A 19936-nucleotide genomic window follows, 5' to 3' on the forward strand; every position below is an offset into this window, starting at 1 on the left:
CAGTCAAAATCTCCCACTCTGCTGGTGAAAATGAACTTTTCTACCAGCTTTTACCAGCTTTAACCTGCCCTGCTGTTTTGTTTTGTGTTTTTTTTCCGCAGGGAGCTATCGCGCGCGCCATGGCGACCGCGTGCCTGTTGCTCATAGCAACCTAACAACAGAGCGCTGTATGGGTTAGCTGCAGGAGAGCAGCGGAGGACCCGTGTGCCCTTTAGATACACCGTTTACCGTGTGAACCGCGTGAACCGCGCTCAGGACCGCGAGAGACTCGTGTTTACAGGCGGTCTCTGCCTCTCTTGTGTGTAGAGTACAGGTCAGTGGCAGTCGGCTGATATGGAGAATGTTTGGGTTTTGTGTTTGTGCTGGTTTGTGTTTTAGACGGAGATTAAGGGTATATTAAATATTAAGGGTATATATATTAAATATATCGCTGTTATCGCTGCAGAGACAAAGTATCGCTGTATGCGTGCAGAGATTCAGTTCTGATAAGCGCTCTGTTTGTTTGTGTCTCTCTCCGCAGTCCTGCAGCATGACGTCTTCCTCGCGCCTGTCCGGCACCGGAAGCAGTGGGCCGCTGTCCCGGCGCTACCGCACGCGCGCGCTCACCTCTCAAGTGGACGAGACTCTTTTTGGAGCTCCTAGGCAGACACAGACACAGGTACAGGTGCAACCTAACTATATGCAGCAGCTAGCTATATGTCATACGTTTGTGGACACCCCTTCTAAAGTTAACATTCAGTTAATTTAACGCAGATATTGATCAATCAACCTACCAGCCAGCCAACCTACCCATCTACCTCCCTGCCTACTTGACGAACTACGTACCTCCCTACCTGCCTACCTACCTACCTACCTACCTACCCATCTACCTTCCTACCTACTTGATGAACTACGTACCTCCCTACCTGCCTACCTAACTACCTACCTACCTACCCATCTACCTCCCTGCCTACTTGACAAACTACGTACCTCCCTACCTGCCTACCTACCTACCTAGCTACCCATCTACCTCGTTGCCTACTTGACGAACTACATACCTCCCTACCTGCCTACCTACCTGCTTTCCTACCTCCCTCTCTACCTACCTTTATGTTTAAAGGTACATGAAAGATATCACTGATAACACAGATATCAATCAACCAACCTACCTACCTACCCATCTACAACCCTACCTACCTATCTACCTGACTACGTAACTGCTCACCTACCTCCCTACCTACCTTTATATTCATTCTGAGCTACATGATCAACCAGCCATCCAACCTACCTACCTTCCTACCTGCCTACCCACCTACCTGCCGGCCTACCTATTTATCAGCAATCAACAATCTTTAACATGTCACTCAAGCTACCAACCAACCAGCCAGCCTGCCAATCAACCTACCTTCCTACCTACCTACCTATTTGCTTACCCGCCTATCTGCTTACCTACCAAACAACCAGCCAACCAACCTACCTATCTACCTACCAAGTTGTTTACCTACCAACCTGCATACTGCCTACTTATCTACCTACCTTTATGTTTACTCTGAGGTACATGAAAGGTGACCCTCATTTTCAATGCAGCCAAAGATTTGCAACATGGATTCAAAGAGATAAAAACAACAAACACACTATTTAATCATCTTATGTAAAAAAATACAAAATGTCCAAATGTTTGTGGACACAATTTCTAATAAATTTAGGATTCATCTACTTTAACACAGATATCAATCAATCAAATCAGTCAAAATGCCTCTATTTAATGAAAAAAAAAAACGGCCATAACTGTATGTACTTATTTTTGAGTATGTAGGATATGCTTGTTTTCTTTTTATTGCTTTCTACATGGTAAATTAATATTTAATAGGTCTAGACTCAATTACTGCAGTGAAAGGGTACAGTGTTGTTGCTACTGTAAATGATGCAGGGCAGTGAAACTCCAAAATCAACATTGAAATGAACAACAATAATAAACTCTTTTAATCTGACTATGGCATCTCACACTGTTTGCTCTGCCCCTAGACAAATAAAAGATTTGCATGTATTATTTCTTATCTGGTAATTGCTTTCGCGTTCAGCAGCGTTCAGCAGCAAGCAGAACAAAACACAGAACACTCCTGCATTCCCACATTCCCACAGTTCTGGGTCTTGACAAGGATGCGTAAATAAAAAGTTTTGAACCCGCATCTGAAACGTGTATTACTGCATATAAACACTGGATAGTTCTGAACTCAATATTGCACTTTATTACACTGTCATTATTACAATAATCTGCCTTTGGTTCTCAAAATGGAAAACAAAAAAATATTCTTGTGACTGTTCATCATATTTATAAGTTTTATATATATATATATATATTTTTTTTTTCCAAATGTATTCTCCCTAAATAAATATAGTATCATATACCAAACTGACTATTAATGGTGGTTACCAATGTTGAAATTAAGAATATGTTTTAAACCTTAAATATTGTATTATATTATAATAAAAATGACAAGGCATATTGTTTATGAAAATCAGACGTAATAACTGTTTGATTATTTTGATACTGATGTCTTTACTGCCTAAAACCTCTTCACTGAAGAAAAAACTACAATACAGGTTCGCGTTTTTAGAAAGTACAAAACAAAATACATTATTTTACTTTCTAAAACTGGGTAAAACTAGGGTAGGTTCTCTATAAAACCAACTCTAGCTTGGCTGTGTTTAGATGATATCATGTGACAGTGCCATAAGGTTTTTCACATTGTACACGGTAGCTACACCACTGTACACTGACACCCAATGGGTAAAATTTTTGAATTGTTTTCCCACTAGAGCACCAGGGCAGTTTGCCGCAAAGCAGTAGCACGGCAACATGGCAGAGGCATGGAAACGCAACATAGGAGGAAGAATGAAAGCTGTTTTCTGAAGACAAGATGCGTTTTCGAAAACCCTGCCTATTATCACCTGTTGACCCTCAGCGTCAGCAGCAGCACATTATAACCTCAATCGACCGTTGTCTAGATAGGCAGAAAGTAAGGTGGCATACTGCTGGTGATGTGAAAACCGTTTAGCTCAGTGTTCATTGAACATGTTCATGCAGAGCGCTGATAACTTTATTCTGTTCAGATATATTTTGATTTAATTGTAAACTTATTTTAATTACTGTGAAATCTAATCACGGCAAGATGGACAGCTTGTGCTTCTGGAATGATGGAGCTCCATCCAGTAATTTTGGGAAGAGTTGGGGAGTTGAGGATGAAGTGTGGAGTTTAGGATGAGGTGGGGAGTGAGGATGAGTTGAGGAGTTGAGGATGAAGTGTGGAGTTGTGTGGGGAGTTGATTTTTTTGATGCTCTTCTTGCTTAATACAACCAAACCATCACAGCAGTGCTCCAAATCTTGTAGACAGTCTTATCTGGAAGGTATAGATTTTCAACAAAATACCAACTAAATCAGGATTGGTCTCACTGTTCTGATTGGATAAAAATGAAACTTTTCGTCTAAAAAATTAAAACATATGATACATATATCGACAATGCATTGCCTTGCGTATCACAGTATGTTCAAATTCAATCCATATATAATCAAATGGTAATCCATATATAATGATATGTATCATATTTCCCAGATCTTGCCAGTACACAGGCCTAGTTTGAAGAACAAAGAACACTTCATTAATATTAGTTTGAGAGATGTATGTTTTAAGTAAACTCATACTGCCTGTAACAAGCTTGCAGCTTATTTTCAAATGCTGTTAAACGTAATTATTTTCCCCACATGTACTTCTTATTACCTATATCAGATTAGAAGCGCAATATTAGAATTTTATTTGTGTGTCTTGTGAATGTTATGTATTCAAAATACACATGAAAATATGTCTGAATGTTAAATTCGTAACAATTCTGCATGTGTGTCTTTTTCTTGGACAGTCTGCTTATGGGCATCAGGATGAGGCTAAAGGCAGCACCCCCGGATCCAGAACACTGTCCCGCTCAGCTCCAGCGTCTAAAACACGCAATAAAGAGACAGTCCGCATCATCACTAAAGACCTCATCAGGGACCTAAGGCAAGTTAAGTGAGAGGTGCACTTATGGTATTGGGTCACATGAGCACCTCGGTAATTCTAATTACACAATTAAACTTTATTCAACAAAATAATTGGATACATTTAATTTTCTCTATATAACAGAAATGAATAGCTAGCAGTGAGTGATAGGGCCGCGCAATATATTGATGAGCATTGCCATTGCAGTGTGGCCATGTGCAATTGTCACATTGCAGGATGTGCACTGTCACTTAAGGTAGATTTACTATGAGATGCTATATCTTGACCTCTGGATTACAAATCATGTATTTTGCATAATAAAATAAAAAATAGCTCATTTTCCAATATCTTGCAGCCCTAAGGTACATTATTATTTATTTATTTATTTATTTTTAATTATAAGTGGTGGTGGTGTGTTAGTGGATGGTGTGGATGGTATGAGTGGATCAGGCAGCAGCGCTGCTGGAGTTTTTAAACACCTCAGTTTTACTTTGGGCCTGAGAATAGTCCACCAACAGGGTCCTGTGGGCATAGTCTTGTGCCCACTGATGAAGGTCTAGAGACTGACCAACACAAACTGTGCAGCCACAGATTCAGAGCTTCTTTCTCTGACTTTCTCTACATCTGCAAAGTGGAGTATCTAGGTATGAATGTCTAATAGATTGAAATGAACACAGTGTTTAAGAACTCCAGCAGCACTGCTTTATCTGATCCACTTACTGTACCAGCACAACACACACTAACATCTCATACACCACCATCATGCCAATTAGTGTCACTGCAGTGCTGAGAATGAATGACCCACCACCTCTCTGGTGGTCCTGTGGGGCCCTGACAATTAAAAAACAGGGTGAAAGGAAGACAATAACGTATGCAGAGGACTACAGTCTGTAATTATAGAACTACTTTTGCTATAAGGTGCTGATAAAATGGATAGTAAGTGTAGACTCAAGGAGTTGGTCTTAATGTTATGCTTGAACAGTGTATCTTTCTTTTTAAAGCAGGATTTCGAATGCAGACCCATCAGGGCAGTCCATCATTCTCTGCACAGCTGAAATCGAGCGTATCTCGTCTGAGTCCCGTGTGCCCACCAAAGAGAAACAGGAAGCTGCACTGGAGAGCCTCCGCAGATCTCGGGAGGAGGCAATGGTGAGCAGATCTTACATTGCTTAATGTTGTTTTTTCTCAGCAGTGGTTTTCGTTGTGGCCTTCTGCCATTTTTCCATTTTTTCCCATTCTCTTTCTTATGGTGGAGTCATGAATGCTGACCTTGACTGAGGCAAGTGAGGCCTGCAGTTCTTCGGATGTTGTTTTAGGGTCCTTTGTGACCTCTTGGATGAGCCATCGCTGCACTCTTGGGGTAATTCTGGTTGGGCAATTACTCCTGGGAAGGTTAACCACTGTTCCACTTATTCACTATTTGTGGATAATAACTCTCACTGTGGGTCACTGGAGTCCCAAAACTTTAGAAATTCCTTTATAACCTCTTCTAGGCTAATAGATCTCAATTACTTTCTTTCTCATTTGTAGCTGAATTTCTTTGAATATTGGCATGATGTCTAAGCACAGGACTTGTACTGTAGGTTTGGATGTTTTCTCTCCAATAATAATAAAAACTGCATTTTGTGTTTACTTGTATTGTCTTTGACTTTATCTGGGCTGAGTTAGGCAGCAGTCAGTTTGTGTAGCACCGGTTTAATTTTAAAAAGCTGTGTGTTTTTTTAAGACAAACTACGCTCACTCTCACAGACCAGAAGCTTGTGTATTGGTATAAAGGTGCATGTCTTTCCATGAGCATGCTGGCCATTATTTATTCAACCTCACGCACAAGATAGCACCTCAAACATCATTCCCATCATAGAGAGGCGTTATGTGTTGCAGTATTGTATTGATAAAAAAAAACGTATTATTTAGGTGTTTAGATGTAAAGATGGTTCAGACAGTGGTTCATTTAGTGTTGTTTAAACTCTGCCCACTCGATAGCAGTATTGTAGTCATTATATGTAGATTTGCCATATATGTCCTTGCATATAGTCTCACAATATATAACAATATATTAAAAACTTAATTCCTGTATCGTGATATGTATTGTATCGCCATGTACTTGCTTATACACAACTCTAGTTTCCAAGCTGTTCCCTGATGTAACACTTTATAATCAGTTTACAGCGGCTTGCAAAATAATTCATACCCCTTAAACTTTTCCACATTTTGTCACCTTACAACCACAAACTTAAATGTATTTAATTGAGATTTTAAATGATGGACCAACACTTGTATTGTATTAGAAAGCTAGTGAACAAACAGCATCACGGAGACCAAGGAACTCACCAGACAGGTCAGAGAAAAAGTTGTGAAGAAGTTGAAATCAGGGTTAGGTTATAAAAACATATCCCAAGCTTTGAGCATCCCAAGGAGCACTGTACAATCCATCATCCATAAATAGAAAAAGTATTCTACAACTGCAAACCTGCCAAGACACGGCCGTTCACCCAAACTGACAGATTGAGCAAGAAGAGAACTGGTCAGAGAAGCAGCCAAGAGGCCCATGGTCACTCTGGAGGAGCTGCAGAAATCCACAACTCAGGTGGGAGAATCTGTCGTCAGGACAATCATCATAAGTCATGCGCTCCACAAATCTGGCCTTTATAGAAGAGTGTCAAGAAGAAATGCATTGTTAAAGGTCACCTTCCGTCGTTTTTTCTTTCATTTTAAAATGTCTAGTTGTGGTCTCTAGTATGAATGAATGACATGTGAGCCGTTTTTGTAAAAAAAAAGTGCTCAGGTGTCTCTGTATAGCTCTTTTTTAATGGACTGTTTTAGGGGTGTGTCCAAAATGACCGGATTCCAGCTTTGCTCATGAATATTCATACATGCAAACAGCATGCAAATATCTCTCCTCTGATTGGCTAGGAGCACTGCGACGCCCCTCCACCGCTCTGCCGCTCACTGCCTCCCACCTCCTAACTGATGAGCGGTGATGTTGCGTCGCTTCAGCTCCGCCTCTGGGAGTTTCTCGAGCCAAGGTGGGCTGGTCTGTGAGTTTCTGCCTACGTAGGCAGAAAGATAATTCAAAATTCACCCGTTTTTCGGAGGGGGGATTTCTTTGCTTAGCTCCTGCAGACAATGGTGGCTGCAAAACAGTTTAATGTGCAGGTGTACACATTCAACTCGGAGAGACCTACTGTATTCCACAAAAAACAAGAAAAATCGGATTTTCGCGGAAGGTGAGCTTTAAAAGAAACATATGAACAGTGTTGTCAACTTAGCGACTTTGTCGCTATATTTAGCGACTTTTCAGACCCTCTAGCGACTTTTTTTGAAAAAAAGCAACTAGCGACAAATCTAGTGAGTTTTTGTGGTGTTATTGGAGACTTTTGGTGACTCTGAGATGAACACGCGCTCTTCAGTTACTGACCTCCGCGCTGCAGCGGGCGCTGCCGTGAGCCCCGCCCCACACCACTCACAGTGCAGACCCACACTCTCTCACACTCAGAGCACTCACACACCGCTCCACGAACACACTGTAAATGTTTTTTTTACACTGTAAAATGCATTTTTTTATACTACTATTTTTTTGTATTTACAGAGCAGAAGTATAAATGTAACTGTGTCTGCAGTGTGACACGAAAAGAAATCACTGAATTTAACTCACACAGTCTCAATCATTCACTCACCTCATTCACCACATAGCCTGTCACTCACCTCCTCCACAGTGTCTGCCTCTTTATAAAAAGCTAAATATCTATTGAACCATTGAACAATTTGTCTATGATATGTTTAAAAATAAAGAAAGCTTAAGAAAATGTAAAAAAATAAATAAAAAAACAAAAAAAACAAAAAAACAAACAAAAAAAAAAAAAACGTAGAATAACAGTTCCGGCTGCTCTTATAATAACATTTAAGAACACGGCAAAAACTAATTTATGTAATTCACGTAAAAATGAAGTTATAGTAAAAAAGTGACCTCCTATTTAAAAAGCAACAGAAGTTGTTCATTTGTAACATTTCTAACATATTTATGGTGTTTTTTACTCACTTTTTTCTATCCCACAACCCTAATCCTTCAAAAACATGTATTATGCAAATTAGGAAATGACGTCATTTAGCGACTTCTAGCGACTTTTAGGACAGCCAATAGCTACTTTCTTTACTGAGGAGTTGGCAACACTGCATATGAATTGATGTTTGCAGTTGCAGCTAACATGTGGAAGAAGGTGCTGTTGTCAGATGAGACCAATGTTGAACTCAATGCAAAGCGCTATATGGGCAGGAAATGCAAAATGCTATATGGGAAGGAAAAGTAACCCTGCTCATCACTCTGAACAGTGTCTAGGTGCGCAAAGCTTGTAGAGGCAAACCCCAAAGGACCTACAATTGTTATTGCAGCTAAATGAGGCTATACTAAGTAATATATTGATAAGGCTGAATACTTTTGCACATCACACTTTTCGGATTTTTTTTTGATAAAAATTTTGAAAACCATGTATCATCACTTCACACTTATGCAGTACTATTTGTTTGTCTATCACTTAAAATCTCAATAAAATGCATTTAAATTTGTGATTGTATGGTGACAAAATGTGGAAAAGTTTAAGGGGTATGAATACTTTTGCAAGCCACTGTACATGCTGCTGTCCTATGTCTTTTGGCTATTTTTCTTTGCTATTAATTAGCCTTACTGAAAAGGTCTTAGTGAAAATGCAGGCCCTCAGAAAGTTCCAGTTTGCTCCTCCAGAGCCCAGATGAAGGAATTTGGCATGGACACACAATTATTCACTTAATATGGAAACAGCCAATCTGCCAAAGCATGCTTGTCATCCGGCATGTGCTTTTTGGTAGCAATCTGGGATCCTGTTAACTATTTCTCTTGACACCGGTTTTCTGTTAGCACACACCCCCACACTTCCATCATTGAGTTTTCTGCCAGGTTCCAGACATTCCATTTCCATGAGTGTGTTCAGACTGGGTTCAGAGTGGGCTGAGAGAAGTATGCGGACGGCGACTTAATGTTTACCCAAATCAGGAATTAAACTAATGAGGCTACTGTACTAATGATGTCTTCTTGGCAAATAACAATGATAATATTTACCATGGTTTAGGATGGTTAGCCCTACCTGAAGATCCACTCAGCCTGCACATGACCACATACCTCATGTACCCCTGTGCTGCTGTATGGTGCACCAAATATTTGGCAATCAAAAACATATGTATAGGCTGTGGGAGAGAGCCGGAAAAGATCAGGTTTATGTAAATAATTCGCATTCAGCGTCATGTCTCCTTGTCACCCAGCATCTTACTTATGGTTTTGTAGCCAATTTCAGCCTTGTGCAGGTCTATGATCTTCTCCCTGAGATCATTAGAAAGCTCTTTGGTCTTGCCCATGTTGTAGAGTTTAGAGCCTGACTGATTAATTGAGTCTGTGGGCAGTAGTCTTTTATACAGGTAACAATTTAAAGCCTTATTCCATCATTTTTTTTTAAATGTCTAGTTGTGGTCTCTAGTATGAATAAATGCCATGTGAGCTGTTATAACAGTGCTTAAGTCCGATGAAGGAGTAGATGAGGAGAACCGATAGGATTTTGGCTCTTGCTCATGAATATTTATACATGCAAACAGTAAGAAATACTGTTACGTTTTGAAATAAAAAACATTTTTACACTAAAAACAGTCTTTGCAATTTCATATGTTACTTTACAACATGTGTAATGCCCTGCTAAGTGCAGTTCAGCCACTGACCCAGTCTTAGAGTCTCTGTAAAACGTAAAATCCACTGGAGATCCTATATAAACACACAGAGGTGGGCAGTCCACCCCTGGATTTTTACTTTTAACTTGTGTAAACAGAACTGTTTTAAACATACACCTACCTTTCTCAAGTGTACTTCGCTGGTGGTGTTCGATAGATTTGTTTGTTTGTTCTTTAGCTCTGAATTACTGAGCAAAGCATAAAACACTGATGTGATATTTGCACAAATAACTCAGGAACGACCTGCCATGCTGTTCCTAGCGCTGTTAGCTCCTATCTCAAGAGACGTGCATGGCTTCAGCGCTGTCTGTGTGCGGTCAAGAGCCAATGAGGGCAAGGCCATGAATACTAATTGACGGGTTGACAGAGTGCTTTCCTGATCGACTCATTTTTCTGATTATTGTCTTTTACTAGCTACTGTAGACAATGGAAGTTGAGTAAGAGTGTGCAACATGCATATACAATTTAGAGAGACCTATTTTATTTCACAAAGAACAAGAAAAAATGGATTTTAGCGGAAGAACACCTTTAGCAAGTTGATTAGGAGCGTCTAACTGGTCTGTAGGAGCCAGAGCTCTTAATGGTTGTTAGAGGATCAAATACTTATGAAATATGTGATGTTCTGGATTTTACTTTTGATATTCTATTTAATTCTGTTCTCACTGTTAAAATGAACCTGCTCTTAAAATTATAAACTATTCATGTCTTTGTCAGTGAGCAAACTTACAAAATCAGCAACCACTGTAATACTATGACTATGGTAATGTCACTTTATTTTTGAAATGCCATATTTTACAACTTATAACTTAATTCTATATGTGTGTGTGTGTGTGTGTGTGTGTTAGATCGCAGCAGATGAGAGGAAGACGCTGATGAGGCAGGCTGATCTGTCCCGTCAGAAGAATCAGGGCCTCACTGATCTGGAGGCTGAGGCCTGTGAGCGTGCTCAGTACCTGCTACAGAGGGCCAACACTCTGAGGATGGAGCAGGAGGACGAGGTCAAGAAGCTCAATGAGGTTCGTTTTCTGATCTCTCTTAGACTCACTGTCTTACTTTGTTCTTCTGTTTTTATCATTTCTTTACTTTCTGTTTTTTCCTCAAGCACAAATAACCAGTCATTATCACAATGAATTTGAATGATGTGATTAATGAATTTGATTAACCCAGCCCGAATATTTCTAAGACTATAAATATATAATCAGACTTCACAGAAGTCATATTTTCCAGTTTAATTAATTTTCATTGTCACTTTGTATTTCCTCTCATGCATACGCCACACTGCTATGACAAACTGCAAGTGTCTTAAGTCTCTTAAAAATAAAACAATGTAAAGGTTGTAAGGTCACTGATGTCAGAGGTTACTTTTAAAGGTTACTTTTAAAGGGGTGCTTTTATCACAAGATGACAGGGAGGACAGGAAATTAATAACATCTTTAAAAACTTTATGAAAACATAATAATTATTCAGTTTAAGCAGGCAGCACTGCAGACAAGGTAAGAAAAAACAACCCCACGTCAATGAAAACTTTACAAAATGTAAAAAAAGTGTTTTTTTTTTTTTTTGTAAAGTTTAACATTGTTTGTATGAAATTCAAACCACAATGCTTGGACAAAAATAACACATTGGGGGCATTTTGGAGTTGCAGGCCGAAATTAGGAATTCACTGCACCAAATATTTTTGTCCAAAATTGAACAAAATAAAACATTTGGCTTATTTATTTGAATACATTACAGTATGTAGCCTAAGGGTATTTTTTGTCTTGCTTTTCAAACAAAAATCAATAAGCTACAAACCTGTATAAAACCTGTATAAAAATATTTTCTGATCTGCCCAAATGTCAGTGTTGGTATGCTTATATACTGTAATACTGTGAGTATCTATGCTGAAGTTAAACTGTTTTTCTGTATTGGAAAGATGAATGTTGTGGATATTACCACAAGCACAAAAATGGTTTTAGGTTTTCCCATGAGTGAAGTAAAGCATTAGAGTTCTCTAGCAGATTCCCAGTTTTTTTGGCTGAACTTATGCTTTCATTTCCTCCGGTGCTTGGAAATACTGTATCAGAATCGGTCAGAGTGTCCATGATAATTTGTTTCTCGTGGGAACGTTTCTGTCTTTTTTCTCCTAATAACATTTTTAGTTTCTCTGTTTCATAGAGTTCATAACCTACAGGAATATAATTCATCCCACATTACAATCTTATTAAGATAAATTGCCCACTGAAATGAGGATATCAGAATACTATGATACTGCAATAGTCGATATATCGCAAGACAATTCTGTACAATGCTAGAGAATAAAATATTCCTAAATAAGCAAATACAAGGAATTATGGATGTATTGCTTTCAGTTTCACATAGTTTAACAACCAGTATTCTTTATCCTGTTCATTTGATTAGAGTGCCATCATGTGATTTGATGCCACTTATCGATAATGTAATTAAATTAAAATTATACAATATTTAAGCAATAGAACATGAGAGGGAGTGTGTTATCATGATGTTATTCTTGATAACACATGACCTCGAGTGTGTTCAACAAGTGAACTGAGCATTACTGCCCACAGTGGACAGCGCTGTGGTAAAATGGTAAAATGGTAACCAGCAGTGTTTGGCTAGAATTGTTTGTGTGATCACACAAACCAGATACCAGGTATCCAGTTGCCAACCGCATTAACATTCAATGCAGAATAACCCATACACTGAGGCCACAACTCTCACAGCTTCCATGGGGCATGGCAAAAGTCATGGGACACAGTATTAGTTCAATAGTCTTACTAGATTGTGTGCTATTTTCTTTACTGTTTGTATTCAGTATTGTGTGTGTGTGTGTGTGTGTGTTTGTCTATGCTCACAGTGGATTCTGGGGGCACAGTGCCATGCGGTGCAAGATGCTCAGATCCTGGAGAAGAAGCAAATTCTCTCTGAGTTACAGGAGGAAGAGAGGAGGCTGGATGCCATGATGGAGATAGACCGCCGCCGAGCCTTGGAGGCACAGGAACATATCGACCAGCTCCGAAAAGATCAAAGAATTATGTGAGAATTAAGATTTTTTTGAATTGTTTGTCATTTTGCCAGTCTGTATAACTGAGTTTGCAGCAATAACCAATTTAACAAAAAATGCTGGTATCGTGGCAAACACGCCTCAAGCCTGCCAAAGCTAGCTGTTAGCATTCTGGCTAGCTTATACCAGCATTGTTAAAGTCAGCTGCTGTGTCTTTTAGCATTACTGATTCATTATTTTGAAGCAATACAGGTTCAGAATAACTTAGGCTATGTTCACACAGTAGGTAAAAGTAGCCCAAATCTTATTTTCTAACCAAATCTGATTTTATTTACGTTAGACTCTTTACACAATATTTTTATGTGATTTATATCCGACATCTCTATGAACAGTTAACGCTTTGTAATTGACACACATGCACAAAACAGCACTGCATTTCAAGTGCTTTTAATATGTTCTGGACGCAGCTAGGCTTATCACTGAGAAGGCATTTAAGCTCACTGTGAAATGGACGTGTTATTTAGACATTGTTAAATTTTTTTAAACATAGAGGTCAGTCCAGATATTTTTCCACCACTGAAACCCCCTTACTCACTTCCTTGTTTTTCTCCTTGTTGTAAAAGTTGCGCGAATTCTGATCAGGGCGTTTAGACAGACTTGTTTATGTATCAGATTTCAATTTCACATATTGAAGTGACCCAAACTGGAATTGAAAATTTTAGATCTGTGTCACATTTGTCGTAAAAGACTAGATTTGGTCCATGTTAACTTGCTGTGTAAACATAAGAATTACAGACATGATATGTTAATCATTGCAAACAGCAAAACGTACTGCAACCAGTTAATCTATCCAACAAACACTCAGCTTGGTATAAACTATCAACAATTAATTTAGCTAGAACAAAAAACATCTACTGTAACATCCATGTGTGTGTCTGTGACTTCTGTGTAGCTTTAGTTTAATTGTGAAATACCATATATTATTGCAACCATAGCGTACTCTAAGCTCATGTGCTTGTGTTTTTGGCATCAGGGGGAAGGCCTGCATTCTGAAACAGATTGAGGATCGTCTTGAAGAGCGCATGCTAGAGGAGGAAGTGAAGGAGCAAGAGGGGCAGCAGATGCTGGAGAACATGGAGAGGATGCAGATGGAGGAGCTGGAGGTACAGAATGTCACATGAATACAGAGTTTCTAAAAAAGCATCTTAAAAAGCAAATAGTTGCACCCAGAAGGATGTGTAGGATTGCAATATTATTTAGAAGGAGAACAAAAATTTACAGAAACAATAAATAAATAATAAAAATCATAGACTAATGTGGGAATTCCTGGTCATATTTATTGAGCTGCACAAATAAAAGTATTATATATGGAGTTGTAGAGGTTCCTAATGGTTTCTACATATCTGATATCTTTGAGTTGAACCAACTTATAATAACTGAGTTTAGTCTGCTGCCATTGGCAGCTTCTTTTCCATTGGCTTCTGTCACAATCTATTTGCATACTGGGTGTGTCCAACAGTTTCTGACACTCACCATCAGCGTGTAGTGATTCCCTCTGGGCTACCTTAGAAATAAATCAAGTTCCTCTTTTGTTGAAACAACTTGAAGTTTTAATTTAGGCTAACTTGAGTTCCCCATTCCCCATTACTTAATTTTTTTAGGCAATTGTTTTCATCAATTTTTTATTAGAAAAAAAAATTTGAGCAAACCGGCTGCATTAAAGAAGTTAAGTAAACTCAACGTATCCAGTCTTACAGTACAAAAAAAATAAAAAAGTTAAATCAACTTCCCCTTAAGTTGTAATAACTTGATGTTCTAAGTTATGCTAACTTAAGTTTTCATTACCTATTACTTTCGCAATGAGCTCAAATGCCTTCTTTATGATAAACCCAGCTGCGACCAGAATGTATTAAAAGCACTTGAAATGCAGTGCTGTTTTGTGCATGTAAGTCACTCGAAGAGTAAACTGTTGAGGCAGACACAATGAATCTAACCATGAAAGAAACAATGAATGAGAACAATGAATTAATGTCCCAATAATTTTGTATGCTTGAAAATACATGAAGTCATATTTCTAATTATATTGCATGTGACCCTAATGATTTTGAGTGTATAATGGATTTGGTGTGTATGATGGATGGGTGTGATTTTGGTTTTAGACAATAGAGAAAAAGAAAGAAGAGCAGAAGAGGTTACTGCTTGAGATTAAGAAGATCAACGAGGTAAATATTTTAGCTAAGGAGCGCAGGAAGGAGGAGGAGCGTCTGGCGGATCTTCGCGCGCTGGAGTATACACGCAAGAAACTGGTGAGTAAAGTGTATTTGTGTGTGTGTTTTCAGTAGCCTGGTGTGTGGTAATAAATGTTATTGCTGAACGCAAAAAAAGCTAGTAAGTGTTCAAACCAAACTATTATGGCCAACCTTATCCCAAAGAAATGCTGTGAAATTCGTCCACTTACTTTTAATAAAAAGTTTTACCTGTATTACTGATTGTTGGAGCTACAAACACCAAATTTGGTAGAAGTGATTTTTGTACAATCATTATTTAACCGTGTTTTTTTTTATTATTTAACATAACAGTTTTCCCATAGGAGTGACTGGAGTAATGTTCAACTACTGTTTATGCTATCTATAGTAGACTATAGACTACTCAAAGTTGAATTTAACGCGTTCAGCCCAAGCAACTGGGGAGTGAGATGTTTCCAGTAGTCTGTATTTTGGTAATCAGTATGATTTCTTAAATTAAGGTGAGAATAACGAAACGGCCAAAACTCTCCCATGCTTTGAAATTTGTCCAGTTACTTTGAATCAAAAAATCATGACATTTTGGAACATTTGTAGAACTAATAGCATAGTATCTGGGTGGGTGGGTTGGTCTGTATGGGTGGATGGGTCGGTATGTTTGGTGGATAAGTGGGTGAGTAGGTAGATGGGTGTGTGGGTAGGTGGGTGAGTAGGTAGGTGGGTGGGTGGTTGTGTTTATGGGTAAATAGGTAGTTGGTATTTATGTATGTAGGTGGGTTGGTAGATGGGTAGGTTAGTTAGGTGGGTGGGTGGTTGAGTTGGTATTTATATAGGTAGATAAGTATTATACATTGGGGTGGTTTGAGATGCTAAATTAGACCAGCCTGTCCAATGGGTGTGGTCTGCTGCACCATGTAAGGAAAGACAGGATGTCCTGTACATGGGAAAGCCCAAACTCGCTTTCTCATGCGATTAAAATCAATAGTAAGATTACAGGAAGATGTGCCATCATGAAGGGGGCAAATAAACAAACAAATCTATCTCTGAAGTGGGGGGTTTTCATAACGTCTTTATCCAAAATCATTTATGCTTCTGTCAGATGCTGTTTACATTTACACTGCACTGAAGCTCATTTCCGTTTGTTGTTTGCATATGACATCATCTTTTTAATTTATTTATTTTGGGTGTTTTTGGAGTTTTTTAGAGATGAACAGTTTAAAAAGAAACAACATAAATTGGGATATTTTAGACCACAGAATACATAATTAGCTAAATTACCTCCTCTCTGAATCTTGAGTTCACAGTTGATTTACAGTATGATAAGTCGTATTACCTCATGTGGGCTAATAGGCTTTATTCACCTATGTCACCATCGTGTACCAGAACGAGGCTGTGGGGTATGGAAGTAGCTTTTGGACCACTGGTTACTAGCAATGCTGCCTCTCTGCTCTGTTCCCAAATGCACTTTTTCAAAAAGAAAGTAACATTGGTCAAGCCATAGCTCTTTAGAGTAGCTAGTTAATATCCTACAGTTTTTTACAGGAGTGTACACTTGCATGCTTAGCTGGACTGTATTTATCATTTAACAGTAGTGTTAACATTCATTTATGATATTACAGATGCTGTGCCCACGTTATTTGCCTGGACAGATAGTCCAGTAAAGCCTGTAAGCAGGACTAGACGAACTACAGGGTATTGTAGCGTGTGGCTGGATGAATGACAGAGAAAGATGCTTAAAAGTCGCTTTATTGCTGAACTTTGATCAGTGGCAACCATGCCAAAATAACAAAAAGCTAAAGCTAACAAGCTAACCTAGCACTCACACACACACACATACACACAAAGCTCTTATCCCCTGCTCTCCCCAGTCACACGTCTGACCCATAATCTAAACACAAGTTTATTTAACAGTCAGTAAAAACAGAACATAACTGCAAATGTGCAACAGTATATTTCCAGTCACTGAATTAGCAAGCTAGCAAACACACGTGAATTTTCAATACAGTAAACAAAGCCGATTGGCTTTCTACCTTCCAGGTCCTGAACATAACCTTTAATCCAGTTGCAGTATCGTTTTAGTAAAACAGCCTGTAGAATTTTAAACGTATTTTCTGCCCAATTTTCGACTGGTTTCACCGTTATTTCAGGGAGGCGCGTAAGGTTAGTTGTCCATTTAAACTGGTGTATATTCTGCTGCCTTGGAACTTCTGGTTTACCTCGCTTTTATTTTAACATGGCCGCGGAGTAAATAAGATCCATTATGTCACTTTATGGTCACTTTATTTACTGTGGAAAACATATTTATATAACAACATGTTTGTACCAGAGACACTTGGCCATCTGCCAGCTTGCTAACTGTCTAAAGATGTCAGATAGCCTTGTCCTTGCACTAGACTAAACAAAATCGCAGATCATTAACACAACCCAGAACGTTACAGAGATCAGCTCGTCCCTGTTTTAAGCTAAACTTAGATGTGTAAATGGGTCTGTACAATATTTGAAAAATATTGTATCGCAGAATGTAATTGTTTTTAAAATGCATGATATTTCTAATCATATTGCATGTCTTTGGGGGTTTGTCTCTACCAGCTTTGCGCATCTAGAGACTTTGTACCCAGCACTTTTCAATTGAACAGCAATTTTCATGTCTTGCCACAGAAGCTCAGTGGTATTTAGGTCAGGACTTTGACTGGCCCATTCTAACACACCATTCCACTATAGCTCTGGCTGTATTTTTATGGTCATTGTCTTGCTGGAAGGTGAATCTACTTCCCAGTCACAAGTCTTTTGCAGTCTCTAACAGGTTTTCTTCTAGGATGGTATGTTCAGGGTTATGAGCAGTGCTACTTTTGCATTTAGGCCAGAGAAAATCTACTTTGGCTCATCTGACCAGAGCACCTTCTTCCACATGTTTGCTAACTTCAAACTGCATTGACTTTCTTTCAACAATGGTTTTCTTCTTGCTACTCTATACTATAAAAGGCAGATTTGTAGAGTGCAGGATTTATAATCGTCCTGCGAACAGATTCTCCCACCTGAGCTGCGGATTTCTGCAGCTCCTCCAGACTGACCATGGGCCTCCTAGCTGCTTCTCTGACCAGTGCTCTTCTTGCTCAATCTGTCATTTTGGGTGGATGGCCATGTCTTGTTTATATTGGTTATATTTGTATAACCTATCCCTGCTTTAAACTTCTCCACAACTTTAGCTCTGACTTGTCTGGTGAGTTTCTTGGTCTTCATGATACTGTTTGTTTACTAGCGTTCTCTAACAAACCTCTGTGGCCTTCACAGAACAGGTGTTTATATTTATACTGAGACTAAATTACACACAGCTGGTCTGTATTAAATGACTAAGTGACTTCTGAAGGCAATTAGATTGCTCTGGATTTGATTTAAGGGAATCAGAGTAAATGGGACTGAATACGTTTGTACATTACACTTTGATTTGATTATTCTTTGATTATTTGATTGTTCCACATTACAATTATGTGCTACTTTGTGTTGGTCTGTCAATTAAAATCTCAATAAAATGCATTTTAAGTTTGTGGTTATAAGGTGGCAAATGTGTTAAAGATTAAGAGGTATGAATACCTTTGCAATCCACTGTATATAGTAAAATATAATTCTAGGAATTGTAGAAGAACAGGGATGTTATGTGTATTGTGTTACTGTGTAGATAGTGTCAGTCCTCCGTAAAAAGCTTTATTTAAGCATATATGGGTTTTCCTCTATCCTGCATTATATACAGTCATCTTTCACTGTGGCTGTAAGATGCAGGTTATCCAGAAGAGCATGGGACTATTCTTTAAGTTTAATGTCAAAATGTTTGATTTAATCTAGTATATCCTGGGGATGTAAAAGCATGCTCTGTTTTATCTCCATCCCCTGTGTTCCCGCCATAAAGCTTCCATTCACTGAGGCTGTTATCTCTTCAGGCAGCTGGAAGGGTGGAAGGTTATTGATCCAGTTCAGTGAGACAGAGAGGGAGAGATATGAGACTGTAGAGCTTTTGTGTCCAGTAACACTCGACCCTTTGTTTAAGGAGCGAGACGCGGAGTACGAGGCCGAACAGATCCGGGTAAAGAAAGAAAAGGAGAAGGATGTGGCGAGACTCAGGGCCCTGCAGGAACGGGACAGAGATCACAAAGCTGAGCAGGTACAATAAGATCTGTTTGGCTTCTTTTAACTGCAGGGACCTGTTTTTTCCAGTAGAGTCAATTAACCTTACTCTCTAAATACTGAAAGATCTGCCTATTGGCTAGTTGGACTTGTACTAATGTATATATTACAATATATATTGCAATATATTTCTTGTGATATATCACAAGAAATATCACATCATCACACACTGACACAGCCAGCCTATAGTGTTCTGGCCTTTGTGCTCAGCTTGAATGCAGTGAACTTACGCTATTGTCCTGTAATTAACATCAGTCAGTAATATATGCTGTAAATACTGTATATTTCTTATACTACACCAGACCATTTTTATAGCCTAATGTACATTTATTCACCTAAACATGACAACTAATTAAATAGAAGCTGGTCACACATGCTGGAGGTTAACTTCAAGAGTAACTACAGCTACCTGAAATGAAATGTGTTGCTCTATATCAAAATAGACAAGCCCTGCTTAAAATGCTCAAAATGAGATGCAGAATTAGATATTTTACCATGTGTTGGTCAACCAGCTACTTAGTAAATTAAATCTTTCTTATCTTTATTAATTTCCCTATAGATCTTTTCTTCTACCTGTCTGCCTGTCTAGCTAACTCTTTGAATATCTTTATACCTACCTGTCTGTTTACCTGCATACTCACCTGTCTATCTAGTCTGTCTACCTAGATGTGTATGAATGAATGATTTTCAACTTATATAGCGCCTTTCTAGAAACCCAAGGACGCTTTACAATTAACACGTTTTTACACAC

General features: G+C 38.7%; 1 protein-coding gene across 3 annotated transcripts in view; it reads left to right on the forward strand.

The window, feature by feature from the left end:
- Window positions 1-150: 150 nt before the first annotated feature.
- Window positions 151-19936, forward strand: part of cfap45 (cilia and flagella associated protein 45) — a 239992-nt gene continuing 220206 nt past the window's right edge. For 2 of the 3 annotated variants that reach the window (XR_007440749.1, XM_022679751.2), the window contains exons 1-9: window positions 151-313; window positions 521-658; window positions 3896-4032; window positions 5016-5160; window positions 10605-10775; window positions 12617-12795; window positions 13797-13926; window positions 14923-15069; window positions 19049-19162. Coding sequence is in view for 2 of the 3 variants with exons in the window: in XM_022679751.2 (XP_022535472.2) it covers window positions 530-658; window positions 3896-4032; window positions 5016-5160; window positions 10605-10775; window positions 12617-12795; window positions 13797-13926; window positions 14923-15069; window positions 19049-19162 (1152 nt within the window). In the remaining variant the exon portion in view is untranslated. Of the gene's footprint in view, window positions 314-520; window positions 659-3891; window positions 4033-5015; window positions 5161-10604; window positions 10776-12616; window positions 12796-13796; window positions 13927-14922; window positions 15070-19048; window positions 19163-19936 lie in introns of all 3 variants that reach the window. The other variant, XM_022679752.2, reaches the window with a different exon arrangement.

The sequence above is a fragment of the Astyanax mexicanus genome, chromosome 9, assembly GCF_023375975.1.
Source record: "Astyanax mexicanus isolate ESR-SI-001 chromosome 9, AstMex3_surface, whole genome shotgun sequence".
Classification (NCBI taxonomy): domain Eukaryota; kingdom Metazoa; phylum Chordata; class Actinopteri; order Characiformes; family Acestrorhamphidae; genus Astyanax; species Astyanax mexicanus.